Source organism: Maylandia zebra, linkage group LG15 (genome assembly GCF_041146795.1).
Source record: "Maylandia zebra isolate NMK-2024a linkage group LG15, Mzebra_GT3a, whole genome shotgun sequence".
Taxonomy (NCBI): domain Eukaryota; kingdom Metazoa; phylum Chordata; class Actinopteri; order Cichliformes; family Cichlidae; genus Maylandia; species Maylandia zebra.
This window is the reverse complement of record NC_135181.1, coordinates 5,284,950-5,312,186: the sequence shown is the minus strand read 5'-3', so window position 1 is coordinate 5,312,186 and position 27,237 is coordinate 5,284,950. Positions and strand designations below refer to the sequence as shown.

The window sequence follows — 27,237 nt, the reverse complement described above, 5'->3', positions numbered from 1 at the left end:
TTGAACCGTCCTGTTGGCCGTTATCCTCCCCCCCGCGCTTAACCTTGAGATGAGCTGATGAAGTGAGTGGCAGTTTCTAGAGACATCCATCTGGCTCAGAGAGATGAGCTCAGCTTCACATGCTGATATTCTCCACAAGAGTGAATGGAGAGCGCAGTACGACGCCTGCTGAGAGATGGACAGACAGGGCTGACTGAAAAATGAGATGGGCTGATGGGTAGACAGGAGGATAATGATTCAGAGTGAGAAGAGAGTGAGACAAGTCTTTCTTCTCCAACAGACAAAGCCAACGTGATGCACTGGAGAGACAGTGAAGGAAAAAACATGTTCAAACATTTTTTTTTCCGCAGTGTGGCTCCGTGTATGTATTTCCATGATTAATAACTTTATTTATTTTATATTATACGCATACATATGTGTTCCTTATAGCAAAGATGCCAGTGCTGTGTGCATTGCGGATAAGAAGGTCCCCTGTGGTGCCGTTGTAATCCCGCCGTGTGTCACGAGGTCTCTGTAGAAGAAGACCTCAACCACGGCTTTTCTCTTTGTGTGATTATCTGCGCTTTTATGTACAGGCCACCTATTATTCCCACAGGCCATTAAAGCTATGGAGAATCAAAAGGGCTCGCTACAGGCAAAAACCCTTCAGTTTACAGCTAAAAAGGGAACACGGGGCACACTGTAATATGATTGGTAATGATTCAAAAGAATACAGCATACAACCTCTCAAGAAAATCAGATGCAGGAAACATGCAATGCAAATATAAGTACAAACAGAGGAACCTTTTATCTCTTGATATTACCATGAAGAAAGTTGCTGAAGATTGTTTATGTTTTACTCAGCATTTTGCCATAGTCAAGGTTCAATGACAGGAAGCTCTGATGATGATAAAAAGCAACGGGCTTCCAAGTTCATCTATAATGCATCCAGAACTTGTTTGTGCATATGTTGACTTGCGCAATGCCAGCATTGCTTTCAATAATAAAGCTGGATTTCTTATGCTGGTGTTTGATATTTGTGCGTAAATCTAGTGTATAAGCAGATACGCGAAGCTAGGGCTTCATTACAGTTTAAGACATTTTAAAGGTAACAATGAACTGCTCTTTCAAATACTTATACTGTATATTTATAATATTCTTTACAGTTTATTTCCATATGTTCTTGTCCTCTCCCTACAGACTTGAAAAAACACTTCCCTGACATCATAACTTAACTATGGGAGCTTGATAAAAGTAGTAAACCAGTCTGACTCTCACTTATTAGCTATAGATTGTGGTCCATATCAGCAAGTAAGGTTTTCTAAGTGACAATCAGGATCACAATGCAGGATCAAGTAAATAAAGAACCAGTCACACAGCTTGGAGACCACTGGCAACCGCTGGTCATGAGGGAAAAATTTAATTCCCCAAACGGCTGGCAAGTGGTTACTGGAAGTTGATGGCATTTGCAGGGAAATCAAGTGCTAAAGCCCCAGACACCCCCCCCCCCCCCCCCCCCCCCCCCCACACACACACACACACACACACCCGTGGCAAGTTGATAGGGAAAAATGTATATTACTCCACCTGTTGGCAAAAACCTCTTTGTGGTTGTTTTTCTAGCAGTCACTCACTCTCACAAGCTACTCGCTCCGCGGTACGGAAAGTGCAACATAAACTGGAAACTGAGGCTGGATATTGTTTCAAATAGGGCATGATAAGTTGTGCACTTACCAGAGAACTGGGACTCTGATGTTACCTGCGTTCTTTACACACTGTTGCTCAACAGACATCGCTTTGCCTGTGACTGCTGGTCCCTTGCGGATGTTCCAGGCTCCTGTTGCCTAGGTAAACCTCATATATTTCAATCAGTACTATTCTTCACTCTCATTGATGGTCGCTTCAGTCACTCACCTGGAAGCTGAGAAAAGTTTCTTTGGTTCCACCCACTTCCCTTCACTGGCAGTTATTTCGCCCAATTCACTTGAACTTACACAATATCTTTCACTTTCCATGGTGTCTAGTTCCCACATCACTTGCAACGTGTATGCAGTTTTTCTAACCTGTCAGGTCTCTTACTGCATACCACTACATTTTCTTTCATTATATCGCAATTTATCCCACATAAATATCCAAATAATACCACAGTATGTGTCAAACCTTTTTTCTTGTAAGCGCACTATTTGGGTCTTTTCACACAGCTGTACCTTTCAGTGTGAACTCACTTATACTCAAAATAGCAGTGGTCAGTATAAAAGTGCACCGTTTGAGACACATTGTGTGTTATGTGTCTAATTTGTCCATTCATTCTCAGCTAAATACCTGCTTCACGCGATCCACCATCTTTCTGCAAAACAGCCTGAACCATGTAGTTGCATCGTAAAACCTAATCTTGACAGATAAAAGTGATTTGATCAGATATGACTGTATGATACTCCTGACAGTAAAAGCTGGTCAGTGGGCACTGAGTTTAAAAAAGTTTTCTCAAAGTTTACAGAGGTAGGGCTATAGCTTTGAAATGCACACGTTTTTTTACAATTTGTCTTTTTACAGGTGCATACATATTTATATATGTATTTATGCACAGACTCCAACTGTATATACACACACAATAGCACTCTTGTAAGATATTAATGATGTTGTGAAAATAGTGTAGCAGTAGTCGGGGGCACAGTTTGCCACCAGAGCAAATGGGAAAGTTCTGTTTCCGAGCAAAGCCCTCATAAAACATTCATGTGACTTTTGCCATGAATTGGTTATCCGGACTGGGGAGGGAAGAGTGACAACGCACCGTCACCCGATAAAGTCTCCCATCTCTGTACTTCTCACCTCACACACTCATCACGGTTCCTTTTAAAATACTTCCAGTTTTAGATTCTCTCCCATGCATAAAGGAGCAGGAGCCATTTTAGTCACTGCAGCTGTCCAGCAAAATTTACTACAACCTTGGAGAAGTAATGCCCACTTATCTCTCTCGTACACAAATGTAGTTGATTTAAAGGAATGCCTACTTGCTATTCAATATTAATGGTCAGATAAAAAGGCAGGAAAGGATTTTTGAATGTGGAGGAGACTTGGAAGGAGTCATTTCTGAAATATGCATGAGTGCACATATGCACTGCTGGCTGTTTTGATGTGCACTGCTTCTCTATGCAAAAATAAGGGAGGGGTACGTCAACATTAGTAAAAGTAGTGTCATAACTGGCTCAATAAAGGCAACAAGTAGGGAGTTGATGCAAGAGATTTACTTAAAGAAACTTAACATTCATTAAGTCTTTAATAAAGCTTTACCAACACAAGCAACAGGGGACTGAGTCAGCAAGATAAGCAGTTTTAGCTGATGATCTTGGGCCACTCTGTATAAAATCATTGTCCTGCCTCTATCGTGAAAGAATAAAAGTGGTCATAGCAAATATTAACTTTCAACCTTGTTACAATTGTACAAACTCTGTTTTTGCCTTATGTAGGATATTCCAATGTATTTTTCCACATTTCAGTACATGTCTGCACCTATTTCCAATTTTCCCTGTAAAACTTATAGCAAAATTAGCTGTGGTTCAAAGCCATGGTTCAAGATGTAAAATTGAAACTATATTTTTATTTTACGGATGGATAGGTGCATAATTTGTGCTTATACTTAGTGTTATGCTTTCATCTGTCTACATCAGTGAACTCCACTGATATGCAGCTCATACCAGCATGAAGATCTATTTTATGACTTAAAAGCTTGCAGCATTACTGCGGCATTGTTTTTAACACAGTCATTAATGTGTTCATTCTCATACAGTTACACTCTGCTCAGTGCTGTGAGTGCTTTTCTAAGCTGACGTTTTTCATGCTGCATCTAGAACACCTTTAACCGCTTAGTTTTCTTTTTGTTTAATGTATCACTGGAGAAAATAAATGCATTCATGGACAGGCCAGTGAATCATCAGCTAAATTTAACAGATATGAAGTGGATGCAAGTAACTAAAATGTTTTTTTTTTGTTTAGTTTTTTTTGGTCCACAGCTCCACATTGCATCAGACACCGCAACAGAGGGCCTTCTCATCCGTGAACGCATGATTCATGTGGTCAGTTGAGTGTATCTGCATTAGAATTATAGTGCATTTTAATATAAAAAGGTCCAGTGATAGAGGAGACACAGCAGACCAATAATGTTGTTTTTTTTCTTCCATAGAGTATTAATGGGATCTTATATAAATATTGCAGGTACTTTTAGAGCTAATGTATCTGGAGTAGTGACCTTTAATGAGCAAATGTATATTTAATGTTATATTTACTCACTGACATGAGTGTAGTTTAGAAGACGGTGGGGGTCGACCCCCTGACAGACGTCTTCATGAAACCCAGCCTCACAGTGAAGTAGAGTCCGACCTGCGACTGTTAAATACCTCATTTTGTTGCAGTGAAGAAAGGAGAAGAATACATCTGAGCTGTGGGAATGTGAAAAAGACGTTTGCATGTAATCCAAATCTTTATCCACTGTCATCTATGACAACACTGCCACTCACATGGTTATGTGGAAATGTGTGTTTGCAAATTGTGTGTGTGGATAGGATAATACTTAAGACGTGGTAGCCAACTCTGTTCAGGATGTTGCTGGGACACCAAAAGGCTTTTCACACTGTCGGAATGTAAACGCGTCTCTATCTCTGGATGTCTCTGACATGTCTGATGTGTTCCCTTACACATACACTCACAAACTGGGTTTAACTGTGAACTCTATATTTTCTCAATAACCTTATTCTTTGTGTTGAGTTTAAGGAATGCACAAAGGAGTTGTTCAATGTGTTGCCGAGCTGAGTCTAAACAGGAAATGAATCTAGGTTCCTGATAATGCTTTGTATCCATAAAGGTCACAGATATAAGGATGCACACCGTATAATGTCAATTGTCACAGTTTCCACGCCAGCGCTATGGAATTATACTTCACGATTGATAGGCAGTGCCTTGGAGAATAAGGATATATGGGATACAAGAGTGAATGCAAATGCACATTGGTGTTTGGAGAGCGCTGACATGATTGTAATATTTGTATCTGACATGCATCAGAAATAGGATTCTGTGCCTGCCGACACTGATTTCAAACGTGAGGAGGAAGATCATGTCAAGGAGGCGTGTGTCACTCGTCTCTCCTTCAGTTTGCAGCTTGGCAGGCGTCACAATGTTTTGCACATTGAATTTCCTGTGTTTAAATCTGACACGCAGGTTTTGTTTTCGTTTTCCCTTTACCAAACTGAATATGATAATGTCACTTGGGAATTGCTAGATGAAAAGATTTCCATGGTGCCGTCAGCTTTTTTGCTGAGGAGATGAATTGAACAGTAGACGCAGGGTTTGAAACCAATACAGCATGCATTATAATGAAATCATCTTCTTTTTTCTCTTCAGAGAAGCTATGCTTTGAAAATGGAGTTTTCAAACCAAATTGGATTAGAAATGGTGGATATTTTGTTAGGTATCTCTCCAATTTCACAGTGTGTGTTTGCTTGTAGTGTGCGTGAACCTGCTTCAGTACCGTAGGATTCTTCCATGTGTAGCTATCAATATTAATGCCGGTTCAAAGCGTTGGGCTTTCAAACAGACACAGGTTTCTGCTTTATCTTTTAAGTTCTCTGTTTGACCCTGCTGCACCATCAAAAGATCAAATTTCAGATGTTGTTTACGTAAACCAGTTGCAGATGTCCTGTCATCGTCTACTCTTACACCTTGGGTTGAAGATGCTTTTACAATTTCACAACCCTGCTCCAGAAATGACACGTCTTGGGGAGCAAATATCATATTTTGCTCAGTTAGTTGCTCAGATCAGGTATTTCAGGCAGCTGTGACTTGATGCAGGCTTTCACTGCCTTTTTGAACAATTTGTGTTTGACTGAACAGGTACGCGCACACACACACACACACACTTAGCTTTATAGCGCATTCACTTGAGATGCATAACAGTGATTTACAGCTCAAGTGTGGACGTTGAGCAAAGTAAAAGTGCAGGGAAAATTTTTTTTAAAATCTATAAAATCCTGTCATTGGGATTAGATCTCAAAAAACACATCAATATAACAACCAAAGCCAAATCCCACTGTGAATATCTCAGGGTTTGTTCCAGCACCATGCTGCAGAATCAACACGTGAAGTGTATAAATATAAATATAAATGTGATTCTTATCAAATTATTTCTTTTTTCAATTGCAGCTTTGAAAAAGGGACGATTCTGGATCACTCCAGATCCCTACCACAATGATGACCACATCCAGATTGGACGGGAAGTAAAGATATCCTGTCAGGTACGGTAACAGAAAACACCGGGAGACTAAGCACACATGGTTATGCGTATAATACTGAGCTAATGTTAGTGAGTGTAATAAAAATAAAGCCTTTTAATGTCACAGGTGGAGGCAACACCTCCAGAGGAGCTGACATTTAGCTGGCTGAAGAATGGCCGTGCCCTGCGGAGCTCAGAGCGTATGGTCATCACCCAGACAGATCCTGACATCTCACCTGGAACCACCAACCTGGACATCATAGACCTGAAATTCACTGATTTCGGCACATACACCTGTGTGGCTGCTCTGAAGGGAGGAGGCATCCCGGAGATCAGCATCGATGTCAACATCTCATCCACAACTGGTGAGCCTCACACCCCTTTGTGGCATCGACACACCTACACACCTCCCCCCAACAGATCTGACACAAACACGTTGATTTCTCACAGCTACGTTAGTCAAACTCCGTTGGCTTCAATTTTTTAACTGTCTCATCAGTCCCATCAGTTTTGTAGATCATTTTAATATATTTATTTCATGATGGTCAAAAAATAAAGCGCTGTAATGTCACAGCGTTACATAATCCTCCATTGCATTGTTAAACCATATATGCTCACAAGCATGTTACATTTCGTGGGTCAAAACTGGCATGAAAATGAGTATTCAGTATCTGACGAGCATGGACAGCTGATGGATACTTATCTAGCGATTATTAATATCTGCAATAATATGTTAATTCAGCATGGAAAATGTTTGGAATCAGAGCAAGTGTTGTTGGGGCTCAAGTTGGATAGAAATGGTGGCAGTCCAATGAAAGTGGATCAGCAGGCAGTATTACGGCGCTTAGAGAGGAAACGTCAGCTTTACCTATGAGGTTTTTTTGTTACATAGGTGGTTTACCTCTTACCAGCATACAACACCAGCTTATCCTGGACACTTAACCTTCCCCAGAGCTAGTTTGTTTGAGATAAGAGATGAACTCATACAAATTCACTTTCTGCTATCAGGTCCGTTCTCAGGAAAGTAGTGTCCCAAATCCTGGACTTCAGTAATAAGAGTGTCTATAGTTTTCAGAGAGTTTTACTAACTTATTTTAATAACAAGTCTTACTGGTCAAAAATGCTTCAAATGCGTAGCTATTTTCAGACAGTGCTTTTGAGGCAACTTTTGTTATGAGTAAATAAACTTCAATACAATACTGCTATATAGAGTTTTTCTTTGGCTGCAATATTTTTCTAATATTTTTGTTTCATCATCTTCTTAAAATATGACACAGTGTGATTGCTGCCAGTAAGCTTGACCTTTCATGTGACCACTCCCAGCATAGCTAGATTGGGAAATCTTAAGTTGTCTCAATGAGTTGATTACCATCTCTGTACGAACACAGAGCTTACTTGCTGATTTTAGGGTAAGTGAAGTGAAATTAAATATTCTGGATATGTTGGACTTGTGTGATATAGTTGCCAAGTTACAAGAAAAAAAAAAGGATTTCTTTTGAAGGGTGCTTTCACCCGAATTCATGTGTTCCCATATATTTTTACTGCTGTCTGGTGAGGTTATTACATATCCGCCACAATGTGATGCCCTGTCACGGTGGAGATGAATAGAGCATTGCTTATGGTGTTGACAACATGGTGCAATCATCATATTTTTCCTGTCTCAGAGAATGGTTGACAATAAATGCGTATTTGCAGCGAGGTTTGGGGATTTGTTGTATCAAGTTCACAAGTTTCAAGTCATGTGGCGCTTGCATGTTCTCCCCGTGTTATTTCTGGGTATTTCAGCCTCTTCCCACAAATCAAAGACATGCATGAGAGGTCGATTTTCAACTCTTAATTGGTCATAGATGTGAATTATCTCTTTGTTAACCCTAAAATAGACTGGTGCAATGGCTTTACTTCAGCTAAAGCTAAAGGGAAAAATCCATAAGGGTGTGAGCGGTTATGTAGCAAACTATTAATGTCGAGTCACTATGGAATACCCTGGCAGCTTTGAGTCTTCAGTGCCCACGTGACCCTGAACTTGATAGGCTTAAGAAAAATGGATGGATGCTCTCAAAGATGAATAATTTCAAAGAAACTCTTTATCTGCAGATTCTGTGTGTGTGTGTGTGTGTGTGTGTGTGTGTGTGTGTGTGTGTGTGTGTGTGTGTGTGTGTGTGTGTGTGTGTTGTGTTTAAGAATGTTTGAATGTCTTATATCTACAGGCTGTTTCTACATCTACACGCTTGCTCCCAGACTGTGTAATAGTCATAAATATGTCTCTTTGACTTCTGTTCCTGCACACATTATTACAGTAGCAACAGCTCTCTATCGCAATAAGTGTTCAATTGAACTTTGTGAATCAAAACTGCCTCCATTGCTCCAGCTAATCAGACACTAAGTGTCCGTTACCCTTCCATCTGTCTGGCTGCTTTCAGGACTGTTCCAATTAACATGCACTCACCAGCCACTTCATCAGTTTCACCTTGCTAGTGCTGGATTAGCCCCCTTTTTGTCTTCAGAACTGTCGTAATTCCTCACAGCATAGATTCAAAAAGTTGGTGGAAGCATTCCCCAGAAATGTGGGTTCATATTAATGGAGCAGCATCACATCTGAGGTTTGTGATGTGATGCTTCATCCTCCTGGAATCAGCCATCAGAAGATCCATCAGAATATGGGTAAAACATTGGGATAAATATTGTCAACAGCCATATTCAGCTAGGCTGTGGCTTTTAAATGATGCCCAGAGAGTACTAAGTAGCCCAGAGTGTGCCAGAAAAATATCCCCCACACCATTACACCACCAGCAGCTGGAATTGTTGATGCTGGCTTCATGTTTTCATGCTTTGTTGTTACTATCAGAATGTCAAAGCGGAAATCGACACTCATCAAACAAGGGAACATTTTTCCAATCTTCTATTGTCCAATTTTGTTAGCCCGTGCGAATTGTAGCCTCAGTTTCCCGTTCCTTTTTTTTGGATCATTCTCTTTAAACCCCAGAGATGGCTTTGTGAGAAAATCCTAGTAGATCAGCAATTTCTTTAATACTCAAACAGCCCGTTTATCACCAACACCCATACTATGTTCAAAGTCGCTTCAGTGACCTTTATTCCCCATTCTGATGCTCAGTTCAAACTTCAGCAGGTCGTCTTGACCACGTCTGCATGCCTGAATGCATTGAGTTGCTGCCATGTGACTGGGTGATTATGCATCCGTGGTAATGTGCACTTGAACAGGTTCAAGTGGCTGGCACTAATAGCCTATTAATAACAACATACCAGTCCACCTTGTCTACCGAGCTGATACAGTTTAGTATGGGTCGTATTGAGTCTGACTCAAAGAAAACCAGTCATGTACTGTGTCCTTCTGATTCTTTGACATTCTATTGTTTGTCAGTTGTTTCAAAAGAAAGTAAAAACTATGTGTAAGCTTTGATAACAGTATTCAGTCTTGAGCACAATAGTCAAAAAAGAAACTGACTCTATTTTCTATCCACTGTTTTAGATTTTAACATCAATCAAAATCCAAAAAGAAAAAAAAAGCTACTGTTTCACGGACAACAGAACAGAGACCGATTTATTAAAAGATTGCTACGAAGCACATTTAGTAAAGCTAACAATACCTTTTGTGCTTTCTTATCCCCTGGAGGTTTTGCAGTAATAGCCGAACGCAGTGGTTAGAGAGAAAAAGCAATTATACATTCATGCATGTGATATCACAGGAATGCTCGTCTTTATCTGTGCTATCTGTGTTGTATATGTGAGGTCAGTGAATGAGCTGCAAAGGTGTGTTGATCAGCAATTAACTCCACTGGGAGAAATCACCCCTTATATCCACACCCCGCAGACACCAAGAGGGAGTTTCCTGGTTGTCCTCGGCTCATCCCAAACTTCCAGATTCCGTTCGAGGGGTGGGGATGTAGAGGGTGGGTGGAGGGGAATCCCATGAGTTGGTGTTGCTGCTGGCATTGTAGATATCTCTTTTTTCTTGCTTTGAATTTCCTGGCATGTGTTCTGTGCTGATAAGTGACTGTTGGGTTGTGCGATGTTTTGATGATCGGGTTGCCAGCAAGCTTTACGTCCCCTTTTTACACACATATGCCTACACGGTGATAGCCACATTTACACCCTCGCGCAGCCTTACCCATTTTCACTGTACTATTTTTCTATCACACACACCTGGCTGCCACTCTCAGCGTGAACATGAAAGCAATGTGTCGACCTTGTGTGCATAATTATTGTTAGATAATCCTTTGATAATCCCTGTGCTATAAAACAGTGGGATCAATCGCATCTGCCAAGATTGTTTCCTCATTATCTTTTAAGTAGCACATTCTCTTCTTTCCGAGTGCCTGGGCGATGCCAGTGCATTAACACAGATCCTTTAATGTGCAAAAAAACTAAATAAATAAATAAGTAGAACACCGCCGTCTGACTGAGGAAATAACCACGGAAATGACTGGCTCTTTTGTGATCATATGAAATGAAAGCTTTCCTTAAGGCTTAGATTTGATTGCTTCTTAAGCTTTCATTGTTCCGGTCGAATGTGTGGGTATGAAATAGTATGAAAGAGTTGCGTTGTAGTAGCTGTTCCTGTCACAGGAAATAACATACTGAATTTTGTTTCTGCCGGTTAAAATTCCTGCTGCTTTACCTGGATGTGACTGGGCTGTTTGCTAAAGGATGCCGTGTTTCTTTCAGCGAGATTGATGCCACAAATCAGAGAAATGTCTCAGCTGAGCGCCATTGTATAGCTGCCGTGTACTAAAGCGCCTTGTGCCTCTGCCTCGCCTTGCGCCTGCAGCCTGTTGTGGGGTGAATAAGCCCTTTTTCTGTGCCTCTGCCTGTTTTCCTGAAGGGAGAAAGCCTGAGCTGCAATTAGGAGTCTTAATAAAAGTGTTTAGAGGAGATTACCACAGGTTTGCCAAGGTTTCGTACAGGGGAAGTGATTGGAAAGCATTTGAGCTTTAAAGTATCTCTTCTCTGAACAATGTCACACTTGCTGGCTGTTCCAACACTGCCTCTAGTTCCAGATTCGAAACCAGCGCTTAGCCAGAGACCACTCCACAGGATGCATTGATTAAAGTGAAAACTATTATTTTTCCATTCTTTCAACCTTCGACGAGCACAAATTTCTCGATTTTCTCCCTTTTTGCAAAACGGCAGTAATAAGCAGTTTACCGTCTTCACACACTCGTTAAATAAGCAGCTTCTTTCCTCGCCGGAGCTGCCGGAGATTGCGGTGCTAATGCTTATTTATGAGTGTCTGAAAACGAGGACACAGACTTCCCCTTTGGATACTGTCAAGATTAAGAACCACGGGATAAGTGAACAGCTGAAAAGAGTTACGAGCATTAGTGTAAAACATGCCATAAACTTCTAACAGGAACAAGCAAATGAATCCTTTCATTAACTTGTGTGTAAAATGTGTGTTTATGTCTTGCTGGATTATGTTAGATGACGTGATTACTGTCATTCTGAAATGTTATTTGGACTCAGACCGGAAATACCTGTGGGACATTTAAGAGATAAAATTTTAATAGCGTGCCGAGTAATTACAGATTTATTTCTGACATTTAAAGCTAATTTTGATCACAGATAGCCACTTAGCTAATCGCTAAAAAGCAGAATTGTAATTATCAAAATAGTGGAACCTAAATTACATTTGGATCTTTTAAACAGTTGTGCTTCCTTGACTCCCATTTGATACTTTTTTTTATTCAACAAATCACCGTCATGATTGATCACAAACGAAGTATCATGACTGAAAGTCACCCCTTTTGCGCGGGTGATAAATCCGCCTTTGATGAGTCCCTCAATTAGCAACCTGCTCACACCTGAAATCCTGGCACCACCCAGTGTCTCTGTCAATCTTAAGAATTACTGCAGTTAATTAATTAAGCAAATCAATTTCAAGTGCTCAGTTGATTAAGAAATGAGTTGGTTTAATAAACACAGTGTTCAAGCCTTTTTCTACAACAAAATTTGAGTCATCAGACGCGCAGGGGAGGCCCGCCGCTCTCTGTGTGTACTCCTTTTATGCACAATGTCGTCTTTTTGACTCTGATTTGTCATGATCTGCCATCATCTAAGGGACTGTGCCACATGTGATTCTAATAGGGACAACATGACTGCTGGCTGTTGACCACTCTGATGTGCTTGTTTTAGCAGCAAATTCACTGACCCTTATAAAGAGAAACCTGGTCTGCATCCTGACTCAACTACAGGGTGAAAAAGTTCAAACTGCTCTTTCACAAATACTTGTCAGACTGCATGGCTTGATTTTACACATCTGTGGCAATGGAACTGAAAACCCATGAATTCAAAACTTAACAGGTATTGTCCAATACATGTTTTCACGTAGTGTACCACCTCGGTAACGATGGCAATATTACTACTTTTTCTACAATATCAGCCATATGAGCAGAGTTATCAGCTGTAATTTGCTGTCTCTTTAACTACTGTAAACGGTTTTTAGGTGGTTGAAAACACTCAAGGTTACTGGCCAATAATCTGTGTAGAAAAGTGGCAAAATGTTTAGTCTTGTGCTAGGCTTTTGGTAGCAGGTTTAAGTGTAGTTGCTGGAGCATTAAGCTCCCTATTTAACAAAGAACCTGAGAGAGCTGCTAACATTGGTTTGACCTCTCACTTCATCCTGTAACAGCTCATTGGCAGTTGAGAAATACTACACAGTGAATGTTCTTGTCAATAACAGGACTTTCTAACTCCATAAGCTTAATGCATGAAATGAATTATGCGTGTGATTGCCTTGGAAGAAATGCTTAGCTACTACTGGTAATCTAGTGAGCCATACGAGCTAGCACTTGCACTTTGGTTTGAAAAGCTTTATGGCACACATAATTCAACCTTCGTATCACTTATAACCAGAAAGGTTGTTTACACAAGAGTAAAAATAAATAAATAACCATCCCCAGCACTGATAGGCCACAGTAAGCCACCCAGTCGCTTTCTTTTTTTTCCTTCCACCAAATCAGGTTGGCTTTGCTTAAAAGAACAGATGATACTGTGCTCTGGCCATCAGATTGTAATGCAGCATACTACAAAATAAAGCATACAGATAGTGATGAGTTGTCATAAACTTAACTGATAGTGCCTTCATTTCACAGGTCTCTGCTTTTCTTGACTCCACATGTGTCTGTTTGGAGCAAAGCACAGCAAAAGAGGTACACACTGTGAAACACAGGTCAGAGGAGAGCAACAAAACAGGCTATTAACATATATTTTAATTATTTTTAAAAATTATTTGAACAATTCAGCGTGAAAAGTCACTTTATAATTATGTTATAAACACTGTGAGGGGTAGTAGCTTCAAAGGGAGGGTTCATATGACCACCTACAGCAGAGCTTTCAAGGATTCAAGGAGCTTTATTTGTCATTCGCATCACATGTTAACATGAGGTGGAACGAAATTGAACAGTACATTCATTTTCTGCTGAGTTGACCATTTATTTACATCCCTAAATCCTTAGAGAGCAGTTAGTTATTTGGTTGTATTTTTTCATTAAAGATCTAAATTGCATATATCATTTTAATGCAGATCCCAGCTCCATCACCTTCAGTATGCTGAGGCAATGTCACGTGACAGATAGAAATCTTTCCAACTGAGCAAATGGCCTGAATAACAAGTTTGTCTTTGGTCTTGTAGAGCATTCACATCTAAAATCGAAAATTCATTAATTCAAGGTTTGAAAATGAAATTATAAACTGCACACAGGAACCAATCCCCAAAACTGGATGAACGACCCAATAGACTAACAGTGAGCGATGAACTGCGATGAAGGGGCTTACCAGCTGTCCCACAGCTGGGACACTGTCCTGAGAAATCCACCATATGACAACAATAGATGCCACTTCTACAATGGCGCTGGGCGCAATATGTCAGCACAGCACCTGTGATGTTCCTGTGGTAGATTACCGGTGCCCAAAGTGTCAGCGCAAATAAAAACTTCAGTTTGTTAATAAACACGCTTATGTGGATGTTTGGAGACGTTGGATAGCAGGGGTGTATCCATAGCTCAGATTGTTTTCAGAGTACAACATATTTGAATAAGATGAGATAACTTGCTGCATTTGTGCTCAGTGTACCTGCCTATAGCCTCCACCGCAACACCTGCAGTCATGCTTTATGGAGGTGACCATCTGGGAAATCACCTCCCCGTGCAGCTGGGAAAATCTGAGAAACATGAATAAGAAACACTCTCCCTCCCTCATTAACTACTGTGAAGGCCCCTTGAGCAATTTACATAAACTGTGGGCCATCCATGGGAGTTGTTCCCTGCTTAGCAGTAGAAAAGTGGTTGCATGCATTTGTTTTTAGACTGGACATTTCTTTTATTCTGTTTTGTTGGTTAAACAAAAAAAAAGAAGGCACTGGTATAAAATCTGCTGTGCTACAGTCTGATCCATGTGAAGAGTTTTTGAGATTGATTGTAGGTTATGAAATCTCAGGGGAATGTCACAGAGCTCAAAACACACACACACAAACGCGCACACATTGTTATGTCAGTCTTGTCACTGCTGTGTCACAGCAGTCTGTGGGTGCACTCTTCCAAATTTAACACATCTGTGTATATTTATTGCACTTCAGCGACTCAGGGTGTAGATACAGCCTCCCCCAAAACAGACACACAGAAACACACAGATTCAAAAACATGTCCACAGTGCACCTATGGGACTCTTCACTCTGTCCCCAGAGCATCAGGACTCTGAGGAACAGAGTCCTGTCACATTGTGACCAACTCATTGGCCTCAAGCTGTCTGAGCACACAGTCTCATGCATGCATGCATACACACACACACACACACACACACACACACACACACTGCAGGACCTGGTTTAGTCGAGAGCACTATGTTGCCATGGTGATGAGGAGTGATGTCATAGCACTTACCCGAAAAAAGGGGGCAGTGGGAATGTTTATTCTCTAAAACATCACTCTGGATCCTGTCGCTGTAAGAAAATTCAAAGTGCCAGTTATTTCTACCTTTTTGCAGTTAGCTCATGTTGTTCTGCGTCTGCTGCAGTGCTGATGGATCATAATTAAAAGCTACATTTGAAGGATTGTTTCAGCGCAGTGCTGAGGCCAGACTAGAAGGTCCTATCTTGATTTAACCCATAAACCTACAGATACATACGCACAGTGTTTTTGCTCAGTAGCAAAGAGAAGAAGCATCGCATCTTATTGAGGAACTGAGGCAGGATCACAGCATGGTGTCACCCGTGGGTGAGGAGAGAAGCAGTGAGCGATACGTGCACATGTGCACGTGCAGAGACATTAACCGCGCGGACGCACGCGCGCTGCAAAGACGTACGCACACAGCGGGCATGCCTTGCAGGCATCACTGGCATTTGGATGGCTCTGGCACAATGAGAGCACAGTGAAAACCAGTAGCAGGCTCCCTTCCACACTGAGCATCGCAGTGGTCAGACTCAAACACTGAGGCAGGGTGTTCACTTGGAAAAAAGAGAGCAAGAGGAAGAGTAATGTACAGAGTAAGCAAGAGAGAAGGATGTGCGAGTTTCTGAGTGCGTGTATGCCTGTCTGTTTTTTTTTTTTCATTGTGGTGTGAGGAGAGACAATGGCAGCTGATAGCCAGTATTTGTGTTGCCAAACCCAACAGGTAGACAAACTGTAATTGCCTGCCTAATCTAGGCAGTGGAGAGGCCAGGTGTAATGATGGCAACTCGGTGAATAAACCTCTCCTCCACACTCTAATGGATGCTTGCTGCTCCTCTCCTGTCCTTTCAAACTCACTACTTCATTGTTTTAACCCAAGGAAATGCTCTGAATAGCAAAGTGGATTTAAACCTTTGCTGTTAAAATTGAGACATTGTGTGAATAAAAAAAATCAGCAAATGTGCAAGGATGAAATGAGGGTCCGCCACCACTGGCTCTGTGGAGGGCCTTTTTTTTTTCTGTAGTGCCAAACACAATGCCAGTATTTTATCTATGAATGACCAGACTTCATTATTTCATGGAAATCACACCATCATGTTTTTTTGGTATTCACTGGCTCATGATCTGGTTTATGTGCGGAGTTAGGTAATAGCTTTTCATTTCTTGTATTACAGTAATCAAAACCTGTTATCCAGATACTGTAGTAATAGATGTTATTGGAATGACAGAAAATGAAAGTACTGTGATGTTATCATAGAGAATTATCATCCAACTCTACAGAATGTTAGTATTTTTTAGTATTTTTCAGCTCATTGTTTTGATTCTGTAGCCCATTTATTTCTCCGTGCCTCATGGAAGTGGGCACGCATTTGCTAGCATGTTTATCACATTACTCCAAACATTGACTAGACTAGATTAGACTAAATATTGTTTAGTTCCAGTTTTTAAATCAATTAATAATTGCAGCTTTGTTCTCATTCTTAAAAGAAAAAAAATCCACGAATAAGATTGTCTGACAGCATGCCCTGTTTACAGCATTTATTCAATTCTTGGTCATAATTGCCGAGCTATCAACAATGAGCTAATTTTAGAGTGCCACAGAGTCTTTAAAAGGCACAACCTAATACTTGAGGATCGTGAGATTGCCTTGTTTCTGACAGTGTGATAATTTATCCAAGACTCTGGGGGGAGGACAAAAGGAATCTGACCTGGAGCTGGAGCAGTGAAACGTCTGCAGGATTCTCACCTCTTACCCACACAAAAAATGGGGTTCAAAGAAATATAGCTGGACTCTGTTTCGTTTTCGTGAGATTGCTGGTGATTTCATCACTGTGAAACTCCAATGTGGCTTGACTCCATTCCAGCTGCAGCATTGTTTGGGCAGAATGACAGTGATTCGAAAATCATCAGGGAAGCACGACACGGTTTCATCATTGCTGAGAAGATTTTCACTCCTCAAATTGCTGGCTGTAAACTATTTTTGGGAACAGTGCTACAAAACAGAGCTGGAGTCTGTTGATGATTTGGACTCGCATATGAACACACTTATACACATACACAGCACTCTAGGAGCCGGCGCAATTTGCCAGGTTTACTAATTAAACAAATTTACTTGGCCAGCATGCTTGGTGAGGAACCAGACTATTTGATCCAACCTGCTAGATTTCCTGCCTTCCACACTTAGAAAAGACAGATGCACACATAAACACACTCAAGGATATCTGCAAATCTTCTTCTTCCTCTTTTTTATTATTAATTGTTTGCACTCACCCAGACTCTAAAATACCTGTTGTAAAAAAGGCAGGTATCTATTTATTGGGTCATATTTTTGTTACATGGCCAGGCTCAGTGCTGCATCACCTTTGGGAGGGTTCTCTTGTAAATGCTCTAAATTATGGGGTGCTAGATTGAGACTGAGTGGTTGCACGACTAGGATAGGAGGAGGGTAGGGAAGTAAAAAGCTGTGACGATTGATTGCGATGATGCAACTATGAATGTTAAAGTGATTTTAGCTGTGGAAAACGTCTCAGAAAAATAGTTTTGTGATGGGAAAGTGAGGAGATGATGAAAATGTGACAGTGAAAGTAACAATGCTGTTTGGCTGTTGATTGTAATGCCAGTGTTGCTACTGCTGAGAGTGTATTAGAAGTGTAAGGATAGCTCATATGAAGATCAAGACTTTGTAGTTACAAGGAAATCTCTTCTCTCGGTTTTGTGATTTACAATGACCCACAATCATGTATAAACACAAGCTTGGAATCAATCTAACTCCTGGCATCAAAGGCAACAGGAGTGCTTTACAAACTGTTGAACTGCTGGTTTGCTTTTGTTTTATATACATATATATATATAAATATCATGTCTTACTTTTCTCCTCTGCATGTTTATTTTGTAACTGTTTTATTCAATCCAGTTGAACATCGGTTGCTGCGCTGATTGTGAACTATGTCTTAGATTTCACTGGACTAATCCCTTGTGAGGCCTAATCTGCCTGATCTTCATGCATTCAGAGTGGATGTGCAAACAGAACTCTTACTCTGTAGTTTACTGCATGGTCTACATTCCTTAGTCTTTTTAGTACCTGGACTTGTTTAGCTAATAAAGGCTGTCATTAACTATTTAGAATTTGCTTGTCCGCTCATTGCATTGTTCATCGTTTGCCATTGCTTGATAGCATTAAACCTTCTCACTGCTGTCCTTCGTGGTGGTTTTGCGTAGAGTACATGTTCAGACTGTCTAGTCCCAGCCGTTAGACATTACTGTTGCTAATATCCGCATGGTGCTTCCATAAAAGCTGTGTATGTTGCTGAGATGCCGCTTCATTGCCATCGCAACTTTGGATGCTCATTCGCTTCCCCCTCCATACCTTTTTCGCCACAACTTTCCCCAAGTTGACTATTTCCTCTTACCCCGCCTGCTGACTTTCTAGAGCCCCATATCAGTCCCTCCTTTGTTTTTCTCTTTCTTAGTTCCCCCCAACCTGACAGTCCCACGGGGCAAGTCTCCCCTGGTGGCCCGCGAGGGTGACACAGTGGAGCTGGAGTGCCTTGTTTCAGGGAAGCCCAAGCCGATCATCCTGTGGTCGCGAGCGGATAAGGAAGCGCCCATGCCAGACGGCAGCATGCAGATGGAGAGCTACGACGGCGTGCTGCGTATTGTTAATGTGTCCAGGGAGATGACGGGCTCGTACCGCTGCCAGACCAGCCAGTATAATGGGTTCAACGTGAAGCCCCGGGAGGCCATAGTGGAGCTGATTGTACAATGTGAGTTGACAGACTGTGGGTATTTTCTATATGTGTCTAAATTTGTGGGGAAATGCATTTTTGTGGTATAACTTGTAGCAGTGAAATAATGTGTTTGTACATGTGGTGCACCATTTGTTACTGTGATGTATTTTCTTTTGTATACCGTGTAATTATTCTAGTCCAGTGTGACCAGAATTGAACATTCACCCATTTCTTTTCATTTGCACCCATCCAATTTCTTTCTGAAGGCTGTAAAATTAGTCCAGTCCCCTGGTACCCTCCGTCAGGTCTAAGAGGAAACTGCTCTGACTCCGCCTCCCACACTGAGGACTTTATCTGCTGAGTGCGAGCTGAGCAGAACTAATATTTACTGAGACACAAAGCTCTTGATGCTGATGCCCCCATTTGAAAGGGCCTGGATGTGTGTTTGTGTGATGACCTGAAGACTGTGTGCCACCACCATTCATTGACACTCCTTTACCCTCCTTTAACACATGACATTCAGCATTAGCTTAAGAGATAATTAGTGACCGGCTAATTTGTTCCCACTGGTATTCATTTCGTCTTCATTTATGGACATCCAAATCGAATATTTTGGATGAGCACCAGGAATTGAAAGAAGTGTCACTCACTGAAGATTCGGGGAGGTTTTTCTCCACCAAAGAAAGAGGGGAAGATGGATAAGAAGGAAATGAAAGCCATCCATGCTGGGTGCTTACCAGTCGCTGGCAAGTTATCATAGGAAATGGATAAACTCTCATGGCTTCCATTGTTTTCGCCATGGCCCACTTAGTTAATCCATACATTCTTCTGTTTCAAATAATGCATTCACTCCTTTACCTAAAAGGAACCTAAGCAGCAACACAGCTGTTTTAAAGCACATTGTGAAATATATTACACTGAATTTGGTACATATATCAAGTATTGTCAACACTGGACCTGCCAAAGAGAAAACTACAGAAGTTTACCCAAGCAACTACTGATATTTTGCTTGAAGAGGAAGTTCAGCTGCTGTTTTCTTAGCGCCACACTTTACCCTCAGTTATTTAAGAGTTTTATTGTACTTTTTCTGTAGCGTTCACATTTCAGCTTAGCTGTTACAGCCTTGTCTGTATTAAGAGAGTTAATGAAGTTTTGATGCGCTTTGAAGAAGACTGTCTTAAATTTGGGGCTGAATTGATAAAGATTATGCAGCAATGACAGCTCGTATCAAAGGTTAGTGGCTTTCCCACAAACCCAAGTCTGACACCGAAAAGTAAACAACGGATTTAAACTCTGAGATGCTTTTTATTAATTAGCAGCATTCACTGGATCTGCTGTCTCACGCAAGGGCAGTGTTTTGGAACCAAATAAATAGTTGAATCCAAAATTCAACAAGCAAAGCCAGGTATTTTATTTATTTGTTATTCATTTATTAATAGTTCAAAAATGGATAATGCAGCTTTTCCCTCTCACCAGAAATCAGCTTATGGCAAATAAGCTGAAGCTTTCTGGTCAACATGACAGAATTAATTCTTTCTGCTTTTGCTTCATATTCAAATGTTACAACTTCATCCGCAAATCAGTAACTACTTAAAAGCTCTGACACATTTAAATTTGATCTGTTTAAATTGGGTTGGTCTTTTTGCCAATAATACTTTTAAATAGTATGCATGAAATTAAGCAAAATACATGTCACTGTAAAAGATGCAGTATCTAACACATAACCTAAAACATACAGTCTGCTGGCTGTACCTGGGCCACATTCTTTAACACTGTGGGTTATTAAAGTAAATAAGATGCCGCTGTCATGACCAGAGTTTATCAACAAAATCAAGACAAAGGTGTATTTTACCACTGTAATGAAAAAAAATTACAAATATCTAAATCCTTGTTTGTAATAATAATAAAAATGCCAAAACTGTTACAGTGCAATCATAAAGCTATCTCATAAGTAAAACAATTAATATACACGTGACAGGCAATGTGTGGCCCAAGAAATCACATAGAAGTTTTTTTGAATGCAGCACTTGCTTTATGACCAATTTCACCTGGCTACAGTCAGCAACCTCCAGGAACACTCACTAACCACATATACACATGTATGACTAGTTGATGAGCTGTCTGGGATGACCGATGATCTCAAGGCAAGACCCAGGGTTCTAGAGTAGGCCCCAGTTAAGTCCAATATGATAAAGATGTTAAAAAATACATTAAAAGCTTTGCCAATATTTTTAACATAACAAGCGGAAGTTCTATAACCTCTGAATGACCCCATCTCAGAGTCGAGGTCAGTATCACACATGCTTTCAGGCAGTATTTCTCACCTCTGACATCCAACCATGAAAGGTCATCTCTTATCACAAGCTGCTGCTGCTTTCTCCCCTCTGTATGTGCAACTGTGGCAGAAGGGTCACTTGCAGAGAGTGACTGTTGTTAGGGACACTCAGATGGAGAAGACATGCCTCAAGAGGCAAGGAGGGGGAAACCGAGACTCCGAGACCTCAGCTTAAAGACACGCATGCCTTTAAATCTACTCCTTCTCAAACATGGATTTGCCTTGGCATGGAGTTGCGTCATCGACACACGCAGTATGAGACTCGCAGTGAAGCGCATCAATTCACTCCAGATAATTCTATCTGTTCCTTTCAACACAATTTATTCTGAGAATGCAATTATCTCTCATTATCTAGTATTATTTTAATAAAGTACCTCTCTGATGCTACAGTTCTTGATGTCATACAACACTTTCATCTGTTCTCCATCTTCAAAGGAGAACACATAATGAAGAGACTTATTAGGGCTTCGGTATTGATAAATCAATCTGCCATGTTCCTGCTTCAGAGCTAGTTCTGTTTGTCAGTCTTTTTACTTATTAATAGTTGGCATCAAAGCCTAAGTTTCAAAAGCACAAACAATCTGCATTTGAACTGTTGGATTGCTTTGACACACTTTGAGCATATTGGGGAAACGCGTCCACCCTGTGTACACCTCAGTGCACGCTGTGGATTGCATTTGCCAAATACATGGACCTTTGATCGTCTTTCTCCACTTAAGAATTTACTTTATTAACACGGTCTGGCCCGGCTTTTGTTGTTTCCTCCATACGCCTGTCGGTATGCCGCCTCCCTTCTTTCACTTGGCCTGTCTCATGGTGTGTAAGCACAAGCCAATCCCTCTGAGATGCTTTTCTCGCCTGCATTTCCAGGTCCCAGCGTGAGCCACCCGCCTTTGGTGGTGAGCCATGTGCAAAGCCGCGTTTAGTAACTTGATCAAGGGACCGAGGTACAGCCCTCTGAAGCAAAGAGCATTAGAGGCGTGAAGAAATGACTCTGGCAAGTCAACAGCTTTGATATGTAAAAACCTGCATCTGTTGGCTGGCAGAGGCGACGCCAGGAGGAGAGGTAGAGGGAATGGAAGACGTTTGCCTTTAGAGTCGACGCTCTAATAGAATTGCAAACGCCAAATCCCAAGCTGTGACACCCTAATGTTCTTAGTCAAACTGACTTGGCATGGTCCAGGGACTTGAGAGAGAGGAAGTGAAGAAGCAAAAAGAAATGGAAAACGAAGAGGTATAGCGTGGTCTTCTGTCCTAGATACCACTGTCTGTCAGAGTGAGTTATCAAGTTCTACTTCGGCCCAGATGCACAGGAATCTTTTATACAGGCTTCCCTTCTGTTGCTCCTTGCGTTGCCCATGACACCTGCCTGATGCAACCATGCAGTAGTCCCCTTGAGCAAGCACCTGACTATCTGACACACATCAAAAAGACACAGTGGGATAAAGAAGTTACAGCCTGGGCAAAAGTAATGAGCAGAATTACACGATTATTGTTTTTAATTAATTTTCCTTTCTGCATCAAGAAGGGCTGCAATGCCGGCCCCTGAGGCCCACTCTAATGTGAATCATTTTAGAGCGACTCACATTAGCCTAACGCCAACTTAACACCAGCAGATTAATCTTTTACATTACAGCAGTGCTCACACCACGCATTTGGGGATGAAATTTTAATAACCCTTTTTGTGGAACAATATTGAATTGATCAGGCGCATCGAATCCGCACCAGAAAAGGTCAGTGAATATGTAGGTTGTAAACAGAAGCCTGTGCACGGCTTTGACAGAATAATTTATAACTTGGTTACTGAGTGAGCTAAACCTATTAGTGGATCACCAGGCCACTCGTCACGCTAAAAAATGTACATTGATTATCATTAATTGTATATTTAGGTTCATAAATTATCCCTATGTTTTAATAACAATATGCTAATGCAGATGGTGCGCAAGTTCATTTTTTGATTGCAGCGGCTGTAGCATGAGGGAAGTAAGGCGTACTGATGCAGAGAAGCGTCCCCTACATTATTCAACACAGAGGCTCATTATAAATCAGGGTTATCATTTTATATTCCATATATATCTGTTTGACTTCCTAATGAATGCTTTTTTGCTCCATCAAGACTTCATATTGAAGCATGCTATACTACAAAGGTTATTCTCCCACAAGAACGCTTTTCGTTGCATCTGAGCCCAAGGCTTTTGTTTTGCTTTTATACGCCCACGTACAGCTGCTGAAGTTGTATAAAATGTCACATTTTTCTGAATTGAACGCTGGTATGTCACATGTAAGTTCAAACAATAAATGTAGGGAGGTATCTACTCCACTACTGTAAGTAAATATTCTGCTTTTAACATCGCAAACATCTATATCAATGAAGGATAACAATACATTTTAACCTTTCTGGAAACTGGCTCCTTACAAAAAATGGTGTTTGAACAGATTCAGCAACTTTTTTTTCCACATTTTCAGTGTTGAAATCTTTTCAACACATTGCCTTTCTAATCTCTCAGATACTGTTATTTAAATCACTGCCTATGGAGATCAAATATGATGTGTTATATGAAAGCAAAGACTTAATCTAATGACCTAAAACTAATCCAATGTATAAGGCATTTGTTTTTTACCCATTTTTTCCCCTGCACTGGTTAAAAAAAAAACAAACAAAAAAAAAAACTATATCATATAACTATATCATCATGGCATAATTCCAGTATGCCCTTGATCTTCAAACATGTTAGCTTTCACTAGAATAGCATGTTTACTAGTCATTATCTTCTCCCCGTGGCTACGGTCCCAGTCACACAGGCCCAGAAGTCAATCAGCAACCACCTGATAACGACAAGTCGCAAGGGGGAAATTACCCAACTGGTTGGCAAGTGTTTGCTGAATGTTAATAGAAGTTGCTGTGAAATTAATTACTGAAGCCCCTGCATGGCTGAGCTTTAGCAGTCAGGCCTAGTGACGTCATAGTAAGGAAAAATGTGTACATATTAGAGTTGACTAGCAGTTGCCAGGTAAAATTGCTGCACGAAAAACCTCCTTGCAAATGCTTTGGACACCAGCAAATTACCGTTTGTGACTCGTGATAGGTACCTATTTAAAATAGGACAGAGCCGTAGGCGCACAGTCAGTTAAAAAGGGTTTTACTTTCAATACAAAATAAAAGTAACAGTATAACAGCAGCACCTAAAAACAATTAAAAACTTTACTTTAATAAAAACGATAAAACTGTATGATTGTAGGATAAGCGCTGCGGGGAACCGTTTAAGAACAAATCGAGGTTAAAAAGGGACGGCAACTCACACATAACCCCAAATGGGAAAGACACTATAGAAAAAGGCAAATTTTCAGTGCCGTCTTCACTCAGGCCCACCGCTGTGCATGCAAAAGCGGCGAGACAAAAAAAGGATTTGCTTTCCACGCAGCGCCTTCACCGTCTGCGACAATAATTATATATATATATATATATATATATATATATATATATATTAAAAGGGTTAAAACACTAAAAGAATCAATATCTGTGGTGCCTACTGATACAGAAAAATAAAACAAGAAACAAACATGATCGACAGCCGCAGCAGTCAGTCTGTCGAATTACACCAGGTTAAAACAGTTTAAAATTCAGTGACGTGTCGGGTCCTTTGCCCGCAGCCAGAAATCCACTTGGCAAAGCAGCAGCTCGGTACTCTGTCCACAAGTTTGCGTCACACCCTAATAAATGTGGGTCAGTGGCGGTGAAGTCCACTACTCTCACAGGAACGCAATGTTTCCCACCATTCTAACAGAAGTTTAGTGGGACCCGCATCAGGCTTTTATAGTGCTGTTTACTTGGGTTATCTTTGTCTAATATCTAAAATTTGTGTGGTGATCTGAAACATGGTGTGTTTGTATGACAAATATGAAAAACTAGGAAATCAAGTAAAGGGGCAGACACTTTTTTACACCACGCTATATGTACCTCAGTAGCAGAGAGGGCACTCTGCATTTTAACATTTTTCCCTATTTTTGATCTCGCATAATGTAGATTTCCACAACTTTTTTTCACTGACTTTGGTCAACCTATCAAGACTGAGAAGCAACAGCTCCTTTTTTATTGGGGGTAAAATCATGAAACGTTGAGTTTTGGTGATGGTCTTAACTATTTTTACATTGAACACCCGAGAATTAGATGTTAGTATGCAGATACAAATCAGATAATACCAACATAACTGTGGTTTTATCTCAGGTTAATAGTGCAGTGAAAATTAACACTATACACCATTCACTTTAGCAACCAAGTCAATATCTTTTTACCTTTCCTGTACTGAAAACCATTTTTTTATTTGTTTGTGCTGGTCATTCATTATTGGAGAATCCATAATGTTTTTAATATCTACTTTTTGGGGGGAGGAACTTAGACTAATAATGTCACAGATTTTGTCTGGGGCATTCCTTATGCTGCCTTTTTTTGTTTTCTTTGAAGTACATTTTTAAAACTCACGTTGCCTCATTTAATTAAAATTTTGAATGAAAGATTTGTAATTGTATCATTGTATGGGTACTTTAACTTTATGTAAAATGGCTGCCCTGAGGAATTACTGTCAGACAAGAAAATAGATGAAAGAAAAATAGGGACCAAATAAACGTCTGACACTTCCCCACTCAAAACAGGCAGAAGAAAAATGGAATCCATTTTGATTGAAGCTCAAGTTTATTGTTAACCAGTCAAGCGGACACTATTTCAGAAACGTAGGTGGACACAATACACCTCAGCTTTCCATGCACAAAACAAACATGCACACCCCTTCCTCTCGGTACACGTGAGTCTTTATTCAGGCCTCCTCCCTGTAGATGTCCGTGCTCATGGACCATGGGGACAAGACCTGAGCGCTCCTAAATGTTGTTTTTCTCCACATTACTGTCAAGGTACCCACTAGTGACTGATGATGGATTGCACTTCAGCTAGCGCTCAGGGTTTTCCCCGAGCCTGCGACTTACTGCAACTCTGAGCACACGTCACCCTCACTGCTACGCTAACCATGGCGAGCACTGCTCAGGGAATATCACAAAGGACCTTTCTGCTCCTTTCTCCTCGAGTTCGCCGGGCAGCTGTTTCACAGGAAATGCACAGGGGGTGATGAGGCATGTGCCCTTGTTTAAAGGATGTTTTGGTTATATAAGAGATTTTCCCTTTTCTTTTTTCTTTATTTGCTGCATCTTCATTTGTCTCTCTGTGTGAGTGGAACTGCACTTACTGCAATTTGGTCTAGTGCCACTCAGGGAGGCTGCGGAGCTAACTGTGATTCACTGCACCACACAAACCTACAATTTTAATGTGATAAGTAGAATTCCAGACCTTTTTTGGAGTCAGAGATAAGCCTTTTGGGTTTGGGTAAAAGCCCAGGCAATGCTCAATTGAAGAAGGAACTGATTGCTGTTTCATTCAGAGGTGGTGAAAACCACTTTACTCTCCGTGAACAAAATCAGGTGAAGGAGACAAACTTGTATCTCTATTTCCATTAAGTCCAAACCTCTTGAAAGATCTGTGTTTACTCTTCCCATCACCTAGTGTTATGAGGTTTTTTTGGTTATTTTTACATTTCAGCCACTCATTATCTGATCTAATGGTGTGTCATTAATCATTGTGGCTCATGAGTGAATAGCAGGATGCTGTGTGTTGAGAGATAATTAGCACTGAGGGCAAGAATGGAAAATCCCACTTTGGACCGTTTTATGCCAGTGTATTATTTTGCATTCACTATGATGTTTACATCCCACGTTTCCCTGTACACTTGACTGGCCTCGTAGACGTGCCCCTGCTCTAAGATCCTGGGGTGAAGCAAACTCAATTAAGTGCAAAAGTGGAGAAAAAAAGGTTCTGCTGAAAACACATTCAACGTTCAAACCGTCAAAATAAAGCCTCAGAATTTTGCGAATCCTATGAAAAAAAAAATGGCTGATTAAGGTTGTGGATAATGACGTTAATACTGTTATCAAATTATATCCTGTAAATTTTAATACACTGTTCATTTAATTGCATTCCCCTATCAAATA

At 40.7% G+C, this 27,237-nt stretch overlaps 1 protein-coding gene across 1 annotated transcript in view; it reads left to right on the top strand.

Annotated features, from left to right (window-relative positions):
• The window catches only part of LOC101476673 (MAM domain-containing glycosylphosphatidylinositol anchor protein 2), a 243,514-nt gene that overhangs the window by 160,838 nt on the left and 55,439 nt on the right, over positions 1 to 27,237 (top strand). Inside the window, exons 8-10 of the mRNA XM_004542097.4 lie at positions 6,172 to 6,263; positions 6,369 to 6,606; positions 18,612 to 18,905. Coding sequence (XP_004542154.1) covers positions 6,172 to 6,263; positions 6,369 to 6,606; positions 18,612 to 18,905 — 624 coding nt within the window. The remainder of the gene's footprint in view (positions 1 to 6,171; positions 6,264 to 6,368; positions 6,607 to 18,611; positions 18,906 to 27,237) is intronic.